Source organism: Salvelinus fontinalis, chromosome 30 (assembly GCF_029448725.1).
Source record: "Salvelinus fontinalis isolate EN_2023a chromosome 30, ASM2944872v1, whole genome shotgun sequence".
Classification (NCBI taxonomy): Eukaryota; Metazoa; Chordata; class Actinopteri; order Salmoniformes; family Salmonidae; genus Salvelinus; species Salvelinus fontinalis.
In genome coordinates, this window is record NC_074694.1 from 19,103,938 (window position 1) to 19,127,578 (window position 23,641).

Consider the following 23,641-nt stretch of genomic DNA (forward strand, 5'->3'; position numbering starts at 1 on the left):
TTGGCCGGGGGAGGTCGTCATTGTAAATTAGAATTTGTTCTGAACTGGCTTGCCTGGTTAAATAAAAAAACATGCCGAACACTTTAACACGAAGCCTGATCCCAGATCTTTCTTCCCCGGTCTTTCCATCACCTATGGCCATTGTCACAAGATGGCATACACAGATCTAGGGCCAAGTTATCAAGCCCTGCCTGTTGTCAAAGTGCAGAGTTTTTCCCCCTCCCGCCCCAGAGCCCTTTATTTGGCAATGACCCTACCTTTCAATAATTAATCAAATGAAAGTAATGTTTGAAGAATTTAATAATAAATTAATCCACAGGGCACCATCCAACAAAGCACAGTTGGTCCCAAGAGTGAGTGAGTCACGACGCTGCATATGGCACCGTGCTGGGATTTTCATCTGGCTGTTCCCATGTTTTATTAATACGCACACACTCACACACCGCAGAAACGTGTCTCTCACCAACAACAGTGCAACAAAAGCAGCCCAGCCAGCCCATAAAGGCTTCCGCCTTGATCAGTCGCCATGGTGCTACTTCAGTTAGAGTTTTGTGTTACAGAGAGATGGCGACAATGGTGGATTAATGATGACTTCACTGCACAGACTTTCTTTTGATCCTGACAATTATGACACTGTTATGATGAAGCAGAAAAGCTGTAGCTCCATCATCCATTGCCAGTGCATGCTTCACTCCATAGCCATAGAGGGATGATGAGAACGGTGAATTATGGATGATGTTATTACTGCACTTTTGCTGCTTTTCGACTGTAAAGGGGGTGTGGTATATGGCCAATATACCACGGCTAAGAGCTGTTCTTATGCACGGCACAACGCGGAGTGCCTGGATACAGCCTTTAGCCGTGGTATATTGGAGCAGGTCCACTGGATCCATGGCCCAGTGAGACATTGGTGCCGGCCGTGTAGATGGAAATAGAAAAGCCTGAGCCTTTGGGTAAAACACTGGGGTAAATCCTGTATGGAAATGCAGAGAGATCCATCTGAAAGCCTCAGGATAACTTCGCCTGCGTCCCAAAAGGCCACTCTTTTCCCTATATAGTGCACTACTTTTAAACCAGGGCCCAGAAGTCCATTTGGAATGCAGCCTCTCTTTTGGTGACACTTTTCTTGAAAGGTGCGTCCTGACAGTTCCGTAACAAATGAAAGTGTAAAAAGAAAAATAATAATCTGAAATAATACTACCTGTAAATACATTCACCAGTAAACACAGACTCCCAGGAGAGAGTGAGTCATCATTAAGCTGTAACAAATTATTTTTGTTATCGTCATGTTTATCACCTATTAAGACACTGTTATATGACACACAGTTCAAGGAAAGTGCAACCTTATTCCTTCCATGCTCTTCCTCACAAATCACACACACACACGGAAAGTGTTACCTCATTCCTTCCATCCTCTTCCTTAGGGAGAAAGGGAGAGAGGAAGGGGATTTGGAAGCAGTGTGAGTCCGTAAATGGATCCTGACAGTCTAATACTTGAGAGACGAGAAAAAGCCATTTTTGTTCTTTACTGTAAATGCTCTTGAAAACTATTTACGGGATTGTGTCAACAGTAGACTAATGAACAACATACTAAAATATCGTTTTTGAGTGTACTATCCCTGTAAAAAACCCTAGAGTCAATTAACACACGTCACACGGTGATGTCATTTTGAATATTGAATAGCTCCCTGTGTGTTTATGCTAGAGACTTGATGTTTCTTGTACTAGCTGCAGCTCAATCCCCTCCTTTTGCCGATATAAAGTTTGTGCCTACTCCATAACATGAGGCTTGCAAAAGCGGCCTTTTTCTACGGAGAGGATCCGGGTGTCACGTTCCTGACCTTATTTCCTTTGTTTGGTCTTTGTTTAGTTGGTCAGGATGTGAGCTGGGTGGGTGTAGTCTATGTTTTGTGTTTCTATGTTGGGTTTGTTGTTTGGCCTAATATGGTTCTCAATCAACGGGTGTCCTGACTCTCTGAGGTCATTAAAGATCCCATGGCACTTATCGTAAGAGTAGGGGTGTTAACCCCGGTGTCCTGGCTAAATTCCCAATCTGGCCCTCAAACCATCATGGTCACCTAATAATCCCCAGTTTACAATTGGCTCATTCATCCCCCTCCTCTCCCCTGTAACTACTCCCCAGGTCGTTGCTGCAAATGAGAACGTGTTCTCAGTCAACTTACCTGGTAAAATAACGGTAAAATAATAAAAAAAAAAAAAAAAAAAAAATCAGAGGCAGGTGTTTTGCATTGTCTCTGATTGGGAACCATATTAAGGTCGGCTGTTTGCACTGTTGGTTTGTGGGTGATTGTTTTCTGTCTTTGTGTTCTGCACCAGATAGGACTGTTTTCGGTTTTCACATTTATTGTTTTGTAGCTTGTAGTTTCACGTTATTATTCTTTATTAAACATGTTGAACACTAGCCGCGCTGCGTTTTGGTCAGGAAGAAAGCCGTTACACCTGGCAAGAAAATCGTCACAAAAATGTTTGTAAAACCCGAGCCGTGTGAGCTACAAACTCCTAAAATGACACTCTCACTAACAACACGTTTTGGCTCTACGACATCTCCAAGCTTTACGGGAGTCGTCTGAACTCGCTGACGTCCTCATTTCAAAGAGATCTTCTCAATAAACTGACTGTCCAGACCGATCCGTTAGAGCTACAAGGTGTTGGTTGCTCTGCTCTACGACACACAAACTTCAGGGGAGTCATCTGACGGTAACCCCGGCTGGGAAAAAATCTAAAAGAGAATAGGGCGGTAAAATGTCCCATGAATAACATGACCAAACATGCATCTGAATTATGATTGACAGTTTTCTTACACTGTATTTCTATTCCAGAATCTGACATTGCTCGTTCTAATATTTCTATATTTCTTATACATTTTTGGGATTTGCATGTATAGTTTTGTATTGTTAGGTATTACTTCACTGGTGTAGCTAGGAACATAAGCATTTCACTACACCCGCGATAACATCTGCAAAATATGTGTAGGCGACCAGTACAATTGTTTGCCATTCAAGCAAGAATATCAGAAATGTTTTAATCTCTTGTGAACAGACAATCGTATCATAACTAGTATCGTAGCATCTGTCTACAGACTGTGGGATGCCATGACTTAACAGACTGGGATGCCAAATGCGTGCGTAGTCCCCTCCTGTACTCTCTGTTCACCCATGACTGTGTGGCAGCGCATGACTCCAACACCATCATTAAGTTTGCAGACAACATGATGGTGGAAGGCCTGATCACTGAATACAATGGGACAGCCTAAAAGGAGAATGTCAAAGAGCTGGCAGTGTGGTGCCAGGACAACAACTTCTCCCTCAACGTCAGCAAGACAAAGGAGCTGATCGTGGACTACAGGAAATGGAAGGCCTAGCATGCCCCCATCCACATCGACGGGGCTGTTGTGGAACAGGTCGAGTGCTTCAAGTTCCTTGGTGCCCACATCACTAAGCATCTACCATGGTCCACACACATCAACACCATCGTGAAGAGGGCATGACAATGCTTCTTCCTCTCAGGAGGCTGAAAAGATTTGTCATGGGCCTTGAGATTCTCAAAAAGTTCTACAGATTCACCGTTAAGAGCATCTTGACTGGCTGCATCACCGCTTGGTATTGCAAAATCCTAGAGGAAAACCTGGTTCAGTCTGCTTTCCAGCAGACCCTGGGAGACAAATTCACCTTTCAGCAGGACAATAACCTTGAGGCAAATTCAAAGCAGCATATTAATGAGTACCACTCTCCATATTTTCAAGCATAGTGGTGGCTGCATTATGTTATGGGTATGATTGTAATCGTTAAGGACTGAGGAGTTTTTCAGGATAAAAAAGAAACGGATTGGAGCCACAGGCAAAATCCTAGAGGAAAACCTGGTTCAGTCTGCTTTCCATCAGACACTGGGAGATTATTTTACCTTTTAGCAGGACAATAACCCTAAAACACAAGGCCAAATCTGCACTGGATTTGCTTAGTAAGATGACATTGAAGCTTCCTCAGTGGCCTAGTTACAGTTTTGACTTAAATTGGCTTGAAAATCTATGGCAAGACTTGAAAATGTCGGTCTAGCAATGATCAACAATCAACTTGACAGAGATTTAAGATTTTTTTAAAGAATAATGTGCAAATTTTGTCCAATCCAGGTGGACAAAGCTCTTAGAGACTTACCCAGAAAGACTCACAACTGTAATCCATGCCAAAACATATTCTAACATGTATTGACTCAGGGGGTTAAATACTTACATTATATAATCAAGATATATTTGTTTTATTTTTTACAAACTTTATGATTTTTCTTCCACTTTGACATTAGAGTATTTTGTGTAGATCGTTGAGAAAAAAAATGACAATTAAATCAATTTAATCCCTCCTTGTAACACAACACGTGGAAAAAGTCAAGGGGTGTACAGACAGTATGACGAGGAAAGGTGAGTACAGCAGTAGTTATGTCGGATGAGCCTCGACTAGAATACATATGGAGTGACTGTATATCTAACTGTAGATCTATCTGTAAGTATAATTTATTATACGCCACTTTTAAAGAGGCCCATCTGACGGGGGCACAACGCTGAATTGTGTGTTGTCTACTGTGTACTGCGAGTTTGTCTGACTAAATGGATGTAAGTGGAAGATTAGAGGGGAGATGTCAGCATCTTTCAGACGTCTTCTCTGAGTGGTGCTCCCTTTCCTGTTGTCACCTGTCACATTTCTGTAAGTAAGTGTGTAAACAAAGTCAAGCTATGTTTAAGTCACAAGGCAACATGGCACTATACAGTCCCCTTCGGTGGCTAGTAATATCTACACGCCGATGACATGAATAGGATAACACTGTTAGATTTACCTATAGCTACTGCTTGGGAATTATTTATAGCGAAAAGGGATGGAGGGAGGCAAACGTCTTAGTAAAAGGCAGAGAGATGAGGGGAGGAGGAGACGGAGCAGGAATAGGAGGATAGATAAAGAACATAATGGCTGCATAAAGAGAAAAAGAATGAGGGAGGAGAAGATGATGACAGATAAGACAAAAGAAGAACCTAGAGGGCGGAGGTAGAAATATTGTCTCAGAGAGAAAGATGATATGTAGCAAATATCATTTCTTAAAACTACGAACAAAATGATAATGACAACATGCTGCTGTGTAGAGAATCCCGATACTGGCTCCATATTGGCACCCTATTTCATACATAGTGAACTACTTTTGACCAGAACCCTATTGGCAAATGGTGCCATTTGGAACACGTTAATTTACTTCCCTCAAGCCACACTGTCAAATCAAATCAAATGTTATTGGTCACATACACATGGTTAGCAGATGTTAATGTGAGTGTAGCGAAATGCTTGTGCTTCTAGTTCCGACCATGTAGTAATATCTAACAAGTAATCTAACAATTTCACAACAACAAAGGAATGAATAAGAATATGTACAAAAAAATATATGAATGAGCGATGGCCGAACGGCATAGGCAAGATGCAGTAGATGGTATAGAGTACAGTATATACATATGCGATGAGTAATGTACGGTATGTAAACATTATATAAAGTGGCATTGTTTAAAGTGACTAGTGATACATTTATTACATCCAATTTTTTATTATTAAAGTGGCTAGAGATTTGAGTCAGTATGTTGGCAGCAGCCACTCAATGTTAGTGATGGCTGTTTAACAGTCTGATGGCCTTGAGATAGAAGCTGTTTTTCAGTCTCTCAGTCCCAGCTTTGATGCACCTGTTCTGACCTCACCTTCTGGATGATAGCAGGGTGAACAGGCAGTGGCTCGGGTGGTTGTTGTTCTTGATGATCTTTTTGGCCTTCCTGTGACATCGGGTGGTGTAGGTGTTGTCACGATCGTCATAAGGAGTGGACCAAAATGCAGTGTGGTATGTTTCCATCCTTTTTATTAGGGAGAGAAAACTCAAATAACAAAAACAATAAAGCGAACAAACGAAACGTGAAGCTCAGAGTAGTGCTCACAGGCAACTATACCTAGACAAGATCCCACAAAGCACAAAGGGGAAATGGTTGCCTAAATATGATCCCCAATCAGAGACAACGATAAACAGCTGCCTCTGATTGGGAATCATACCAGGCCAACATAGATATATAATTACCTAGATGACCCACCCTAGTTACACCCCGACCTAACCAACATAGAGAATAACAGGCTCTCTATGGTCAGGGCGTGACAGGTGTCCTGGAGGACAGGTAGTTTGCTCCCGGTGATGCGTTGTGCAGACCTCACTATCCTTTTGAGAGCCTTACGGGAGCACTTGCCATAACAGGCTGTGATATAGCCCGACAGGATGCTCTCGATTGTGCATCTGTAAAAGTTTGTGAGTGTTTTGGTAACAAGCCAAATTTCTTCAGACTCCTGAGGTTGAAGAGGCGCTGCCACTTGTGGGGCCCCAGTGTTGAGGATCAGCGGGGTGGAGAAGTTGTTTCCTACCCTCACCTCCTGGGGGCGTCCCGTCAGAAAGTCCAGGACCCAGTTGCACAGGGCGGGGTCGAGACCCAGGGTCTCGAGCTTAATGATGAGTTTGGAGGGTGTTAAATGCTGAGCTGTAGTTGATGAACAGCATTTTTACAGGTATTCCTCTTGTCCAGATGGGTTAGGGTAAGTTGGGACGGGGCAGCAGGTAGCCTAGCGGATAAGAGTGTTGGGCCTGTAACCAAAAGCTCACTGGTTTGAATCCCCAAACTGACTAGTTGAAAAATCTGTATGTGTCCTTGAGCAAGGCACTTAACCCCAATCCTCCTGTAAGTGGCTTTGGATAAGAATGTCTGCTAAATCATATAAAACATAAATGTACAGTCCACCACACATGCACGTTTGTTTTACTATCCTTGTGGGGACCAAACAATTGATTCCCATGCAAAATATTTTTTTCCCTAAACCCCTAACCCTAAACCCCTAACCCTAAACCTAACCCTAAACCCCCAACCCCTAACCCCTAACCCTAAACCCTAAACCCCTAAACCCCTAACCCTAAACCTAACCCTAAACCTAACCCTAAACCCTGGTGAAATGTCACGTCTTGTCCGAAATGTCCTTGTTTTACTATCCTTGTGAGGACTTATGGTCCCCTCAAGGGTAGTAAAACCAAACACACACACACACACACACACACACACACACACACACACACACACACACACACACACACACACACACACACACACACACACACACACACACACACACACACACAGGGTTATCCATGAGTGCCAGAGTATGAACTTCCCCTTTCCCAGTTAATGAGTGTGATGTAGTGGTTAGTGGTCTCGTTACCCCTAACATGAAGGGAGGAGGTCTGGCTGCATGACGGGTGGCCCTGCCAAGTGCCTGAGGCTTGGAAGCTCGGTCGCAGGTAGCAGCACACCAGCTGTGGCTAGAGGGAGGGAGATGGGGTGGTGTGTGTGTGTGTGTGTGTGTGTGTGTGTGTGTGTGTGTGTGTGTGTGTGTGTGTGTGTGTGTGTGTGTGTGTGTGTGTGTGTGTGTGTGTGTGTGTTTGGTCGGTCAAAGGGGAGGTTCTAGGAACAGATGCCCAGGTTGGGACCATGTGGAAGGAGCTGGAAGGTGTTAGAGGGAATAGGTTAATCACTGTGCAGACCAGCATCCTTTTGTTTGTGTGTGTGTGTGTGTGTGGTCGGCCAGAGGGGATGTTGTGGAAACAGATGCCTGGGGTTGGGAGCCTGTGGAAGGAGCTGGAAGGTGTTAGGGGGTGGAGGTTAATCACTGTGCAGACCAGCCTCCTTAGCTGTCACCTTGGCAAATGGACACTAGGTAATGGAGAGGGTAGCTAGCTGGGGCTTAGGGTGTAGCATATAGAACACACCAGAAATGCTAGCTAGATAATAGAGTGACTGTTTTGGATGGTTATTTTTAAGCAATAGTTGCTAGGGTCTTGGGGGCAGGGGCTGGCTCACATTGGATGCAGACCTACAGGAGAACCAGTCTGTGTAGCAAAGAACATAGCAACTCAGGTAAATTGATGCTAGTTAATAGTGGGGCTGAGGCTGGCTTAACTTGGCAATAGAAATTGGACCAGTCTGTAGCAATTCTGGTCAAATGCATGCTAAGTAATACCTAGGTAATTTAGCTGGTGCTGTGACTGGAGCTTGCTCACTTTGGCTAAAGCCGAGAGACATACTGTAGCATATTACAAATCAGGGATTAAATGGATGCTAAGCTTACTAGCTAATATAGGAATGGACATATTTCTCCCAGCCAGTGGGGCTGGCTAACATTGGTGTCGGAACAGCACAGTGACTCAGCGGGGAAATGGATGATAGCTCCAAAGCTCTATGAGAGACTGTTTTGGATTGTCATTGCTTATTTCCTTTTGTTCATTCAGGAAATATAAGTCCCTATTCTGGTGTGTTGTTTCCCCAAAACTCCGGCCAGCCCCAGTGAAAATCCATGTGTGGTTTGGGACATGTTTCAGTAGCAAAACAATCTGGCTATTAGGAACAAATCAACACTATGCTGTTACGCACGTACACACGTGCACATACACACACATGTACGCACACACACACACACACACACACACACACACACACACACACACACACACACACACACACACACACACACACACACACACACACACACACACACACACACACACACACACACACACACACACACACACACGTAACGGTCCAGTGGTTTTCCCTAAGGCATTGAGCTCATAAAACTTAGCTGGTTGATATCTACCACAGCGTGCATCTGTCAATCAAAAAGTGAATTACTACAATGAGAAGACAAATATCCTTACCTCTCCATCACAATTCTCTCTACTTTCGCTTTCTCTTTGCCCCAACCCTCCCTCCTCCCTCCACACCCCCCACCCCACCCTCCCTCCCCCCTCTCCCTCCCTCCCTTACAGTCCAGTCATGTCCGCCGTTGTTTACCGCGCTCCACATCCAGAATTAAAGCTGAATGAGAGTGATAAATCAAGGAGAGGGAAATTCACTAACTCTCTCCGCCAAGTTTATGTGTTGGAGAGAGAGAGACAGATGGGAACACAGGAGAGAGAAAGAGAGGGAGAGAGAAACAGAGAGAAGGAAAGGGGATAATGCAAAAGGGAGATGGAGAGAGAGCGAGAGAGAGAGAGAGCGAGAAAGAGGATGAGAGTGAGAGAGAGGGCGAGAGAGAGAGAGAGAGAGAGAGAGGAGCGAGAGAATCCAGCTTCAGTTCGTTAATCACTCTGAAAAGATGGCCAAGATGGGGTTTGTTGTTTGTTGTTTGGTTCGGCTCTGAAAATGATAGAGGGTGTGAGGGGGCGCCCATTTTTCTCTCTTTTCTTTACCCCCTCTGTTATTCTTTTATGACCGCTGCTGTATAGATAAAGGAGATTTACAATGGGGGGAAGTACAAGGAGAATAGAATGGAGAGTTACTTCTATGGGATCACAGATGACTAATTGGCCTCGGCTTGCAGTCATCTATATGACTGACACAGAACTGGGTTCAAATACTATAAAACATGCTTTATCTGGGCTTGATTGAGTTCGCTTGGCTTAATGCAATTAATAGGAGAGTCGAAAAAGTGCAAACCCGGCTAGAGCGAAAGTATTTGAAATATTTTGAGTAGTATTTGAAGCCAGGTATGTTTAACATTCATTCCAGAAGAAGAATATCCCAACCCAGTAATTAAACTTCTTGCTCCATCTGTATTGAACCATTTATTCATGAATCTAGTTTTTATTGGTGTTTTTGCAGCTGTAGTAGGAGTTTCATTCCGTTCTGTTGATATGTGATTAACATACAGTATATTAACAGTTGTTTATTGATTGATGTGTGTGTTACATTCAGGATCCATCTTGTCCATAATGACGAATCAACTGAATTGAAATGGAATTGAATCCATCCCCCAACACTTCCTCCTCCCAAAATTCTTACACCAACTCTCTCCCCGTCTCCACCCAGGTACCATCTCCATCAACACCCAGCGCCAGGCCTACACGGCCCCAGGAGAGAGTGAGATCCTGGACCTGGACGATAACCTGTACCTGGGAGGACTACCAGAGAATAAACTAGGCCTGGTCTTCCCCACAGAAGTACGTTACGATAGGATTGGATTTCAGTATTGTAAAGGGGCGTATATAACCGTTTAGGTTGAGTTCCTGAAAGATCAAACAATACATTTCTGTTACATTATCACGCAAAAGTCTGTGAACTTTAATTTCTGTTAGTCATTTTATTAACCAATGTTTAATCCACTTCTTCAGGTGTGGACGGCTCTCCTGAACTATGGCTACGTGGGCTGCATCCGGGACCTGTTCATCGATGGCCAGAGTAAAGATGTCCGCCGCATGGCCGAGGTTCAGAAGGCTGCCGGAGTCAAACCATCCTGCTCTAAAGAGCCGCCCAAGCAGTGCCTGTCAAACCCCTGTCAGAATAACGGTGTCTGCCGGGAGGGATGGAACCGTTACGTCTGTGACTGCTCAGGGACGGGATACCTGGGACGCTCCTGTGAGAGGGGTAAGACATCAGGTTTTAAACAGTTTTGCTCTGTATTTCATCTGTTTCTGGTTTTGATAAATGGCTATTGGTAAAGAGTTTTGTGACTCCTGTGATAGACGTTAGACACATCCCGTGTTTAAATTGATTGGTTGATTGGTTAGTTGCTGGAGGTTGGGATTGAGATCAAGATCAAGATTGTTTACACAGTTCTGACAATGTTTGTGTAAAAATAAAGTCTTGTTTGTTGAAAGGTCTCTGTATTGTAGTGCTGACTAGTTTGTTGAAAGGTCTCTGTATTGTAGTACTGACTAGTTTGTTGAAAGGTCTCTGTATTGTAGTGCTGACTAGTTTGTTGAAAGGTCTCTGTATTGTAGTGCTGACTAGTTTGTTGAAAGGTCTCTGTATTGTAGTGCTGACTAGTTTGTTGAAAGGTCTCTGTATTGTAGTGCTGACTAGTTTGTTGAAAGGTCTCTGTATTGTAGTGCTGACTAGTTTGTTGAAAGGTCTCTGTATTGTAGTGCTGACTAGTTTGTTGAAAGGTCTCTGTATTGTAGTGCTGACTAGTTTGTTGAAAGGTCTCTGTATTGTAGTGCTGACTAGTTTGTTGAAAGGTCTCTGTATTGTAGTGCTGACTAGTTTGTTGAAAGGTCTCTGTATTGTAGTGCTGACTAGTTTGCTGGCTGTGTTTATTTCTATATTCTGCTGGACTCCAAGTTGTTTGGTGGTTGTGTGAACACTTCTCTCGGGACGTCAGTTTACATTCAGGTTATGAACGTAGATCCCTTCTCTCACTATCCTTACTTTACCCCGCTGTGCACTGTCCTGTGGAGGAAAAAAGAAGCAGGTGTGGGACTTAGTGGTGGTGAATAAAGGAGAATTGAGGGGAGGAGGGCATCAGAATGAAATGTGAATATAATTGACATCAAAGGGTGCATTAAAAAAGAAGAGCTTTAAGCCGTTCATTACACACGTTGCAGATTTGGGATGCTTTGTCAAAGGAGAGAGAGGAGACACTACCTCCCTGCTTCGTTGTGTGCCTGTGTGTGTATAGTGGACACTTTGGGCTGCATGGTACTGAAGGAGGAGCCTGTCAGTTAGACTATTTAATAGCAGGGCATAAGTTACCAACTCCAAGAAAGCTAAGAACAGAATATGAATACTAAATATATATGTTGGGGATGAGGATGAAGAGAGAGAGAACAGCTGACTGATGCCCTTCACATGAAAAGGTTTTCACTAACAGTCTGGAATAGTTTCTTCAAAAATATGAAGATATATTTTCAATAAATAGATGAATACAAAACATGGCAACGTTAAAATAGTAAAAACAAGGATGAAAAGACTAAGACCAAGAATAAAATAAACATCTTCACTGGTCTGTCCTTATCTCTATCTGCCTCTGGCACTCGCCCACCAACATTAAACACATGTAGCTCACTAGGTCAATTAGTTTGGAGGAGCCTACAATTAGCAATTAGCCAACCTGTGCTGACATTCAAATGTTGCTCACACACATTCAATGAAAGGCAATTAACTGGTTAAAATGAAATGGTTGTAGAAAATAGGGCCATAAACACAAATAAACACATAAAATACACATTTAGCACAACCAGGGGGAAATGATCAAGCTTAAGAGAGGATATGTTCACATCATCACAGAAAGAAAGAAAGAAAGAAAGAAAGAAAGAAAGAAAGAAAGAAAGAAAGAAAAAAAAAAAGAAAGAAAGAAAAATAGGTGGAGGAAAGAGAGAGCGAGAGACATAGAGCGAGAGCCAGAGAGCGAGAGAGAGAGAGAGAATGGGGGAATGAGGGGCATAGCTACAGTGATGGCAAAGGAGGTTGGTGGCACCTTATTTGGGGAGGACGGGCTCATAGTAATGGCTGGAACAGAATCAGTGGAATGGTTTGAGATTCACCAAACACGTGGTATCCATGTGGTTAATACTATTCCATTTATTCCATTCCAGACATTATTATGAGCCGTCCTCCCCTCAGCAGCCTCCTGTGAGTGAAAGTATAGGCCTCCTAAACTGCACTGTAAAATGGCTGTCTTCTCCTGCTAACCATTTGGCTCATTAAACCACTCACTCATGACCGGACTCCGAGTGGAATATCATCTCTCTCCCTCCTCTTCCTCCCTCCTATCTGAGGTATAGAGAGGAGGGGAACTATTAGTAGGTAGAGGGAGAGAGAGAAAATGAGAGTTTGAGAGTCTCCAAGGATTCCCCTTTGCTGTGAATAAGACATACACTACCAGTCAAAAGTTTGGACACACCTACTCATTCAAGGGTTTTTCTTTATTTTTACTATTTTCTACATTGTTGAATAATAGTGAAGACATCAAAACTATGAAATAACACATATGGAATCATGTACTGTAGTAACCAAAAAAGTGTTAAACAAATCAAGATATAATTTATATTAGAGATTCTTCAAAGTAGCCACCCTTTGCCTTGATGACAGCTTCGCACACTCTTGGCATTCTCTCAACCAGCTTCATAAGGTAGTCACCTGGAATGCATTTCAATTAACAAGTGTGCCTTGTTAAAAGTTAATTTGTGGAATGTATTTCCTTTTTAATACTTTTGAGCCAATCAGTTGTGTTGTGAGGTAGGGGTAGTATACAGAAGATAGCTCTATTTGGTCCATATTATGTCAAGAACAGCTCAAATAAGCAAAGAGAAATGACAGTCCATCATTACTTTAAGACATGAAGATCAGTCAATCCGGAAAATTTCAAAAACGTTGAAAGTTTTTCAAGTTCAGTCGCAAAAACCATCAAGCGCTATGATGAAATTGGCTCTCATGAGGACTGCCACAGGAAAGAAAGACCCAGAGTTACCTCTGCTGCAGAGGATAAGTTCATTAGAGTTACCAGCCTCAGAAATTGCAGCCCAAATAAATGCTTCACACAGTTCAATAACAGACACATCTCAACATCAACTGTTCAGAGTAGACTGCGTGAATCAGGCCTTCATTGTCGAATTGCTGCAAAGACACCAATAATAAGAAGAGACTTTTTCGGGCCAAGAAACACGAGCAATGGACATTAGACCTGTGGAAATCTGTCCTTTGGTCTGATGAGTCCAAATTTGCGATTTTTGGTTCCAACTGCCGTGTCTTTGTGAGACGCAGTGTAGGTGAACGGATGATCTCTGCATGTGTGGTTCCCACTGTGAAGCATGGAGGAGGAGGTGTGATGGTGTGGGGGTGCTTTGCTGGTGACACTCAGTGATTTATTTAGAATTCAAGGCACACCTAACCAGCATGGCTACCACAGCATTCTGCAGCGATCTCATCTGGTTTGCGCTTAGTGGGACTATCATTTGTTTTTCAACAGGACAATGACCCAACACACCTCCAGGCTGTGCAAGGGCTATTTGACCAAGAAGGAGAGTAATGGAGTGCTGCATCAGATGACCTGGCCTCCACAATCACCCGACCTCAACCCAATTGAGATGGTTAGGGATGAGTTGGACCACAGAGTGAAGGAAAAGCAGCCAACAAGTGCTCCTCATATGTAGGAACTCCTTCAAGACTGTTGGAAAAGCATTCCAGGTGAAGCTGGTTGAGAAAATGCCAAGACTGTGCAAAGCTATCATCAAGGCAAAGGGTGGCTACTTTGAGGAATCTAAAATATAAGTTGATTTGGTTACTACATGATTCCATATGTGTTATTTCATCGTTTTGATATCTTCATAAATATTCTACAATGTAGAAAATAGTAAAAATAAAGAAAAACCCTTGAATGAGTAGGTGTATCCAAACTTTTGACTGGTACTGTATATGTAATTATCGTAAAGATTTGTAGTGCACTGTGTGTTGGTGTTCTGTGTCATAAAAATTAAGATAACCATATTTCATATTGGCAATTCATTTCCAATCACTTGGCATTTCAACCGAGTTAAACATCGATTAAGACAAAATTATAACCTTGCTTTTTCATTGGAACCCAATATGTATTTAGTCTGCAAAATATTGTATGCATTTGTGAAGTGCGTGCGTTTGTAAGCATGCGTGACTGAACGCGTGTGTATGTTTCATTCTGTCACCATGTAATTAGATACTGCTGTCTCTTGTCCCACTCGGCTGCATCTTGTTTTTACGGGGAGGCGTTGCTCTAATGCCAAACTGGCCTGGATGCCTTATCGACCAATGCTGCTGTTTATGACACACACACACACACACACACACACACACACACACACACACACACACACACACACACACACACACACACACACACACACATATACAGTTTCTGTTTATTATAATTGTGTTGCCGTGCTATCTGCGTCCCGACTTCTCCTGAGAAACACAGCAGATATAATATTTTCCCTCCATCTTCCGTGATGCATCATGCATCATTTTAATTCTCCAGTTGTCTACAACATTAAAAAATATCCAATCTCCTTCACTACTTAAAGTCTGGGATTTGGAAGGCTGTTAAATTGTCCTTTTCTCTTTGGGAGCCAGTTTGTTGGAGTCCGTCCCACTTTTCCTGTTGTATTTGTAGATGTAAGAAGAAGTGAGATATTTGTAGATTTTGTAGAAGTAAGTTTGTTTTATGAGCTACTGTACTGTACAGGTCCCATTTGTATGTTGTATTTGTAGATGAGTTGGGTAGTATGGATTCAGGTTGCTGTGATGTAACCTATTAGTGCCTACTGTACTGTACGCTAAAGTGGTCAAGCGTAAGCAGAGTTCAGCATGGTCGGTCACTCACTGTGACTGTCCTGGTTTTGGCCAGTCAGCACTCTGACTGCTCCGAGGCTCTCTGTGTGTGTGTGTGTGTGTGTATGTGTGTATGTGTGTGTGTGTGTGTGTGTGTGTGTGTGTGTGTGTGTGTGTGTGTGTGTCTGCGCGTGTATCCGTCTGTGTTTCCTGTTTCGGCCCAGCATTGACCTCCTGACCCCTCTGATTGGCAGTAGGCTGATTAGCTACAAGCTGTGACTATCAACATCCTCCTCAGTTCACTGGAGCAAATTTGACTGTCTGTTTACAGAGACACTTTACATCAGTAGTGTCCTTGTACTGGCATGCTAGTAGATACCCATAGACTTCCAGTCATTGCGCTAACGCTAGTTAGCATTGCCTCGGAAAACTACCTCTAGCTTCCTTCATACTGGACACAGAGACATAAAATGCTATCAGTGAGTTCATCTGACTCTGGGGAAGTAGATAAAGGGCCTTGTTGCCAAAATCCCAAAGTATCCCTTTAAGACAGTATCTTGGATCTTTCATAGGGAATCTTATAAATGCTACTGAAGTCATGGTGGAACTGATGAAAATGTGTATTTTATGAAGCAAGTGTCACTTAGTTTAGTTTGTGATTTTACTCTGTCCATTTGTTTCCTTCACCTCAAACACATGCAGGTGTTTCATCTGAAACACAGCAACATATTTGTTATGTAATGACAAATAACAGATGTTCAACTTCACTTCTTTTCACTCAATTCTGCAATTGCTCATCCCTACTGCATAAATAGCTGAACAGTTTAGGATTATCTCACAAGAAAACCCACGAAATGGGCAATAAACGCAGATGGAATCGTAAAGAAAATAGCACCATCATGAATGTGTATGTATTGTAAATGTATTCTGTAAGGCCCTACACAGCCTGTTACTGTTTCAGCATAGTTCACCACTATTACCACATAACATCCGTACGCACTGTTTTACTAAATAGTCACCAAATAGCACGGGTGTATACATCCATGTTGGAACAGGCATAGCTGTAACACGGTATGCACACACTGTTCTCTGTGGGCTTCAGAGGCAGAGGACATTCACTCTCTCTCTCAGTTTCAGTGAATAGGGTAGTGTGAATGACAGTAGGAGTATTAGGAAATATTACAAATATTAAGAAATGTATAATTCAGGAGCTTTTTTGGCGACAGTGGTGGTTATAGGAGAACAAAAAGAGAAAGTGAGAGAGAGAGAACAGAGAGAGTGAGGGGGAAGGAGGGAGGGAGTGAGAGAAGAGAGAGGGGAGGAGACAGCATAGAGGAGAGAGCTGTGAACGTACCCAGTCTGATGATTTCCTCCCCTTGCCTCTCACTCTACGGGTCTAATGTTTCCCATCCCTGCTACTGAGCTGACAGAGAAGGAGGGCACACAGTAGGACGTGAGGGAGGGAGAGAGAAAGAGAGGTAGAGAGAGGTTAGTCAATGGTAGTACTGGGAATGAGGAATGGAGGGAGGCAGGGAGAGAGAAAGAGAGGTAGAGAGAGGTTAGTCAATGGTAGTACTGGGAATGAGGAATGGAGGGAGGCAGGGAGAGAGAAAGAGAGGTAGAGAGAGGTTAGTCAATGGTAGTACTGGGAATGAGGAATGGAGGGAGGCAGGGAGAGAGAAGGAGATGAGCCAGGACAGCAACATAATTAGATCCAAACAAATCAAGAGAAAACCAAAATATAATTTCTTGACACATTGGAAGAGCAAGCTAGAATGCTATTTGGGCCTAAACAGAGAGTAGACAGGGGCAGAATACCTGACCACTGTGACTGACCCTAAACAGAGAGTACACATTGGCAGAATACCTGACCACTGTGACTGACCCTAAACAGAGAGTACACAGTGGCAGAATACCTGACCACTGTGACTGACCCTAAACAGAGAGTACACAGTGGCAGAATACCTGACCACTGTGACTGACCCTAAACAGAGAGTACACAGTGGCAGAATACCTGACCACTGTGACTGACCCAAACTTAAGGAAAGATGTGACTATATACAGACTCAGTGAGCATAGTCTTGCTATTGAGAAAGGCCCCCATAGGCAGACCTGGCTCTCAAGAGAAGACAGGCTATGTGCACACTGCCCACAAAGTGAGGTGGAAACGGAGCTGCACTTCCTAACCTCCTGCCAAATGTATAACCATATTAGAGACACATATTTCCCTCAGATTACACAGATCCACAAAGAATTAAAAAAAACATACCCAATTTTGATAAACTCCCATATCTACTTCGTGAAAAACCACAGTGTGCCATCACAGCAGCAAGATTTGTGACCTGTTTGCACAAGAAAAGGGCAACCAGTGAAGAACAAACACCATTGTAAATACAACACGTATTTATGTTAATTAATTTCCTCTTTTGTACTTTAACCATTTGCACATCGTTACAACACTGTATATATACATAATATTACATTTGAAATGTCTTTATTCTTTTGTAACTTCTGTCAGTGTAATGTTTACTCTTCATTTTTATTGTTTATTTCACTTTTGTTTATTATCTACTACACTTGCTTTGGCAATGTTAACATATGTTTCCCATGCCAATAAAGCCCTTAAATTGAATTGAATTAAGGGAAAGAGAATATGGGCATAAGGGATGCAAGTCATTTCCACGTTATGAAGATAAAGAGGTGAGCCCACTTGGATTCATATGTATTCATATGTACTCTTTTGTATTGACTTAATGGAAAACCTGTACACTGTAAAGGGGTTACTGTGAATTTAACAGTAGCTTACAGGCAGCTCGGTGTCAAGTACAATTATGTTTTTCATATTACAGTACAGCTACTGTAATATAAATACGGTATCAAAGCAAATACCATTTAATGACACAAAGTACAATACTGTACATTGGACTTTATTATACTGTAAAAAAGTAAATGCTACTGTAATCTAAATTATTGAATGAATGAAATTCATTGAGGGGTGGGGCTTGTATTTCACAGTATTTTACAGTAATTACAAGCGATTTGTGCAAGCAGGTTTACTGCTAGGTTTACACATTAGAGCATATGAATTAATATTTGGTGTTAGATATCACTTGCACTTCTAGAGGCTTTAACAAAGGCTTCCAAACTGGCAGTGACTACAGGGCAACAACCAAAAGGACATAGCAAAATGCGCAACCATTTAAGGTTCAATACTTGCTGCCCCTCCAATCTGTCCCCTATACAGTTTCAATTGAATGGGCTCTATAAGCATCTAACAGTTAAATTAGTACAGCATTCTGATTCACGGGTGCACCAAATATAGCCGTCTACAAGGCATGCCTCAAAATATGCTATAACAACAATACCATGCACACACTAGTGGTCAAAAGGTTTTTGGCGCTCTAAAGATATGGTACGGTACTGTATTCTGTGGGGTGGAATTACAGTACCATTCGCAATACAGTAATGTTCCCACAAAGCACCATCATTTACAGTATGCTGCAATTAAACATTTTTGATTTTTTTTTTACTGTTGATAATACCTAAAGTGTCCATATAAATTACAGTTTTCCATTACAGTGTATGTTGAACCCTGATTACACTTCAGTCTGGTCACAGATAGAACAAGTAGCCAGATGTTTCACCGGATGTGTAAATCTGAAGCATCCGGTTGGCATTTTCACTCCCCACAAAATATGATGAGTAGAGAAAGCCCAGTGGCTGGCAGTGGGAGAAGATGCAGCGAGATGGAACTGGACCGACATTCTGGAACTGGACCGACATTCTGGAACTGGGCCGACATTCTGGAACTGGACGGACGTTCTGGAACTGGGACGACATTCTGGAACTGGGCCGACATTCTGGAACTGGGCCGACATTCTGGAACTGGGCCGACATTCTGGAACTGGGACGACATTCTGGAACTGGGCCGACATTCTGGAACTGGACGGACGTTCTGGAACTGGGCCGACATTCTGGAACTGGACGGACGTTCTGGAACTGGGACGACATTCTGGAACTGGGCCGCCATTCTGGAACTGGACGGACATTCTGGAACTGGGCCGACATTCTGGAACTGGGCCGACATTCTGGAACTGGACGGACATTCTGGAACTGGACGGACATTCTGGAACTGGATGGACGTTCTGGAACTGGGACGACATTCTGGAACTGGACCGACATTCTGGAACTGGACGGACATTCTGGAACTGGGCCGACATTCTGGAACTGGACGGACGTTCTGGAACTGGGCCGACGTTCTGGAACTGGGCCGACATTCTGGAACTGGGCCGACATTCTGGAACTGGACGGACGTTCTGGAACTGGGCCGACATTCTGGAACTGGGCCGACATTCTGGAACTGGACGGACGTTCTGGAACTGGACGGACGTTCTGGAACTGGACGGACGTTCTGGAACTGGGCCGACATTCTGGAACTGGGCCGACATTCTGGAACTGGACGGACATTCTGGAACTGGGCCGACATTCTGGAACTGGGCCGACATTCTGGAACTGGGCCGACATTCTGGAACTGGACGGACATTCTGGAACTGGGCCGACATTCTGGAACTGGGCCGACATTCTGGAACTGGGCCGACATTCTGATGATTTTCTCATTGAAGAAAATCCGATCTCAATACAGTTTTCTGCCCCCAAAACTACATCTGTTACACATGTTGTAGACCCTTTGCCAAAGTCTCTAAATGCTGTGTTGTTTAGAAGGAGTGTAAGGGTGAATTTAGGTATTGCTCAAGCACACTTCACAGAGAAGTTGTTCCCTAACGGAAATATGCAAATACATGCTAGGACGCGCAAATAGAATCTCGCTAGCTCGTTGCTTGGCTCTGCCCACCTCCTTGCATGTTCTGCCCACTATGCTTATTTTGCTCCCATTGAAAATGACACAGATGATCTATCTTGGGTTAGTTATAAATATATTTGGTCTGGTGTTTCACCTCAGCTTTTTCTCTCTTCATATGGCCCCTTCTTCTCTTTCTGTTGCCCTCTCTTCACACCCTTTTTTCCTCTCTCCCTCCTGCTCTCCCCCTCCCCCCTCTCCATCTCTGGTGTTATGCCATGTGTGTGACTGGCGTCGGCGGTTAGAGCTGTCTAGCTAGAGAGTAGGAGCCGTGGTGCAGACAGACAGAACGGAGGATCCAACCTGGCACACTGCCAGCTGTTTTGATGTCTCCAGATTGTAGACTGGAGCCTGTGTTTGTGTGTGTGTGACACAGGAGGCTGCTGAGGGGAGGACAGCTCATACTAATGGCATCAAACACATGGAATTTTGAAAGGATCTGTTGTACACCCGATCGTTGCTGATGTGCAGGAGATAAGGAGTAACACTGAAATGAAAAGGAATTTCTGCACCTTCAGGATCAGTGCACCATTTTTAATTTAATTAGGCTGATCCTACGGTCGCCAGACCTTTATCAGAGCATACAAATACACACAATGGCACGATGGCACAACGTGTGTGAATGCAATCAGGCATGAGGAGCAACACCTGTGTACAGCACAAATGCCAGGAGGCACATCAGCAATCAATTATCTCCGAAAAAGTGTGCCTTGATCAAGGCAGTTAAGGTTTTATATTTCAGTTTTTACATAATTTTTCCTTATGTACATAAAAATAATAATGAAATAAATAAAATATAAATATATATACACTATCGTTCAAAAGTTTGGGGTCCCTTAGAAATGTCCTTGATTTTTTTTTTAAAGCACATTTTTGTCCATTAAAATAACATAAAATTGATCAGAAATATAGTGTTGTCACGTTCCTGACCTGTTTTTCCTTTGTTTATCTTTGTTTAGTTGGTCAGGACGTGAGCTGGGTGGGCAGTCTATGTTATTTGTTTCTTGTTTAGGTTCATTGGTTAATTAGCCTTATATGGTTCTCAATCAGGGGCAGGTGTTTGACGTTTCCTCTGATTGAGAACCATATTAAGGTAGGCTGTTCACACCGTTTGTTTGTGGGTGATTGTCTTCCGTGTCTGTGTATGTACCACACGGGACTGTTTCGTTTGTTTAGTTTTTTCCTGTTCGTGCGTTCTTCGTGTTATGTAAGTTCTCATGTCCAGGTCTGTTGACGTCGTTTATTGTTTTGTAGTTTGTTCAAGTGTATTTTCGTCTTCGTTATTATTATTAAAATCATTATGTCTTCATACCTCGCTGCGTTTTGGTCCGATCCATGCTCCTCCTCAGACGAGGAGGAGAACAAACGTTAAAGTGTAGACATTGTTAATGTTGTAAATTACTATTGTAGCTGGAAATGGCAGATTTTTTTATGGCATATCTACATACAGTAGACGTACAGAGACCCATTACAATCAACAATCACTCCTGTGTTCCAATGGCACGTTGTGTTAGCTACTCCAAGTTTATAATTTTAAATGGATAATTGATTATGAGAAAACCCTTCTGCAATTGTGTTAGCACAGCTGAAAACTGTTGTTCTGATTAAAGAAGCAATACAACTGTCCTTCTTTTGACTAGTTGAGTATCTGGAGCATCAGCATTTGTAGGCTCGACTACTGACTCAAAATGGCCAGAAACAAAGACCTTTCTTCTAAAACTCGTCAGTCTATTCCTGTTCTGAGAAATGAAGGCTATTCCATGTGAGAAATTGCCAAGAAACTGAAGATCTCGTACAACGATGTATACTACTCCCTTCACAGACAAGCGCAAACTGGCTCTAACCAGAATAGAATGAGGAGTGGGAGGCCCCGGTGCACAACTGAGCAAGAGGACATTTACATTAGTGTCTAGTTTGAGAAACAGGCGCCTCACAAGTCCTCAACTGGCAGCTTCATCTGCAAAACACCAGTCTCAACGTCAACAGTGAAGAGGCGACTCCGGGATGCTGAAAAAGCCATATCTCAGACTGGCCAATAAAAAGAAAAGATTAAGATGGGCAGAGTCGCAGAGTCGCCTCTTCACTGTTAACGTTGAGACTGGTGTTTTAGAATAACTGTTTCTGACTCATATCGATGCCACATAGACTGTTTTACAAGGGATTCTTTACTTTCTAAAGGCAGTTAAAGAAATGTTTGAGTTTGATACAATTCCATCAATTCCGTTCCAGCCATTACTATGAGCCCGTCCCACCAACCTCATATGATGTATGTCTGTGCGTACGTGGGTATATGTGTCTGTATATGTGTCTGTATGTGTGTCTGTGTGTGTGTGTTTCAGTGTGCAGCTAGCAGGCAGAAAGAGCTGTCAGAAGAATTAGCCTTCACATCTCCATGCATGGTGTACCATACCACCCGGTGGCTAAATACAGCTACTGCATATGGTGTGGGAGGAGGAGCGATGCACACACACACACACACACACACACACACACACACACACACACACACACACACACACACACACACACACACACACACACACAAGGGAAAAGAGGCAGAGGAAAAGGAGGGAGAAGAAGAGGAAGGAAAACGAGCAAAGAGCGATGCCGCAACGAGACCAGCTTTGAATAGCAGAAGACACACACACTGCATTCACCACCCAGTCTGTCATTCACCATGAGATGTGCCTGTACTGCACTGCACCTTGCCTACCATATGGGTACACATACAGACACACACAAACACACAAATGCACACAGACACAGTCTGCCCCTTCCCTACCATCTGGGCACCCACCTCCACCCTCCGCTCTCTCTCCGCTACAACAATATTTAAGACAATATCTAATTACCAACTGAAACTGGATGGTTTAGAGAGAGAAGCAATGAGGGGGAGGGCATTTAGGATGCATTCAGGAGGACATTTAGGATGTTTTCAGGAGTACATTTAGGATGCATTCAGGAGGACATTTAGGATTCATTCAGGAGGACATTTAGGATGTTTTCAGGAGTACATTTAGGATGCATTCAGGAGGACATTTAGGATGCATTCAGGAGGACATTTAGGATGTGTTCAGGAGGACATTTAGGATGCATTCAGGAGGACATTTAGGATGTGTTCAGGAGGACATTTAGGATGAGTTCAGGAGGACATTTATGATGTTTTCAGGAGGACATTTATGATGCATTCAGGAGGACATTTAGGATGTTTTCAGGAGGACATTTAGGATGCATTCAGGAGGACATTTAGGATGCATTCAGGAGGACATTTAGGATGTGTTCAGGAGGACATTTAGGATGAGTTCAGGAGGACATTTAGGATGCATTCAGGAGGACATTCATAATGCATCCAGGAGGACATTTAGGATGTTTTCAGGAGGACATTTAGGATGTGTTCCGGAGGACATTAAGGATGTGTTCAGGAGTACATTTAGGATGTGTTCAGTAGGACATTTAGAAATTGTTCATGAGGACATTTAGGATGTGTTCAGGAGAACATTAAGGATGAGTTCAGGAGGACATTTAGGGTGTGTTCAGGAGGACATTTAGGATGTGTTCAGGAGGACATTTAGTATGCGTTCAGGAGGACATTTAGGATGTGTTCAGGAGGACATTTAGGATGTGTTCAGGAGGGCATT

General features: G+C 43.1%; 1 protein-coding gene across 11 annotated transcripts in view; it reads left to right on the forward strand.

Annotated features, from left to right (window-relative positions):
• LOC129828755 (neurexin-1a-like) overlaps positions 1-23,641 on the forward strand; it is a 311,088-nt gene that overhangs the window by 243,951 nt on the left and 43,496 nt on the right. For all 11 annotated transcript variants that reach the window (XM_055889943.1, XM_055889939.1, XM_055889944.1 and 8 more), the window contains 2 exons: positions 9,935-10,065; positions 10,237-10,489. In XM_055889943.1, coding sequence (XP_055745918.1) covers positions 9,935-10,065; positions 10,237-10,489 — 384 coding nt within the window. The remainder of the gene's footprint in view (positions 1-9,934; positions 10,066-10,236; positions 10,490-23,641) is intronic.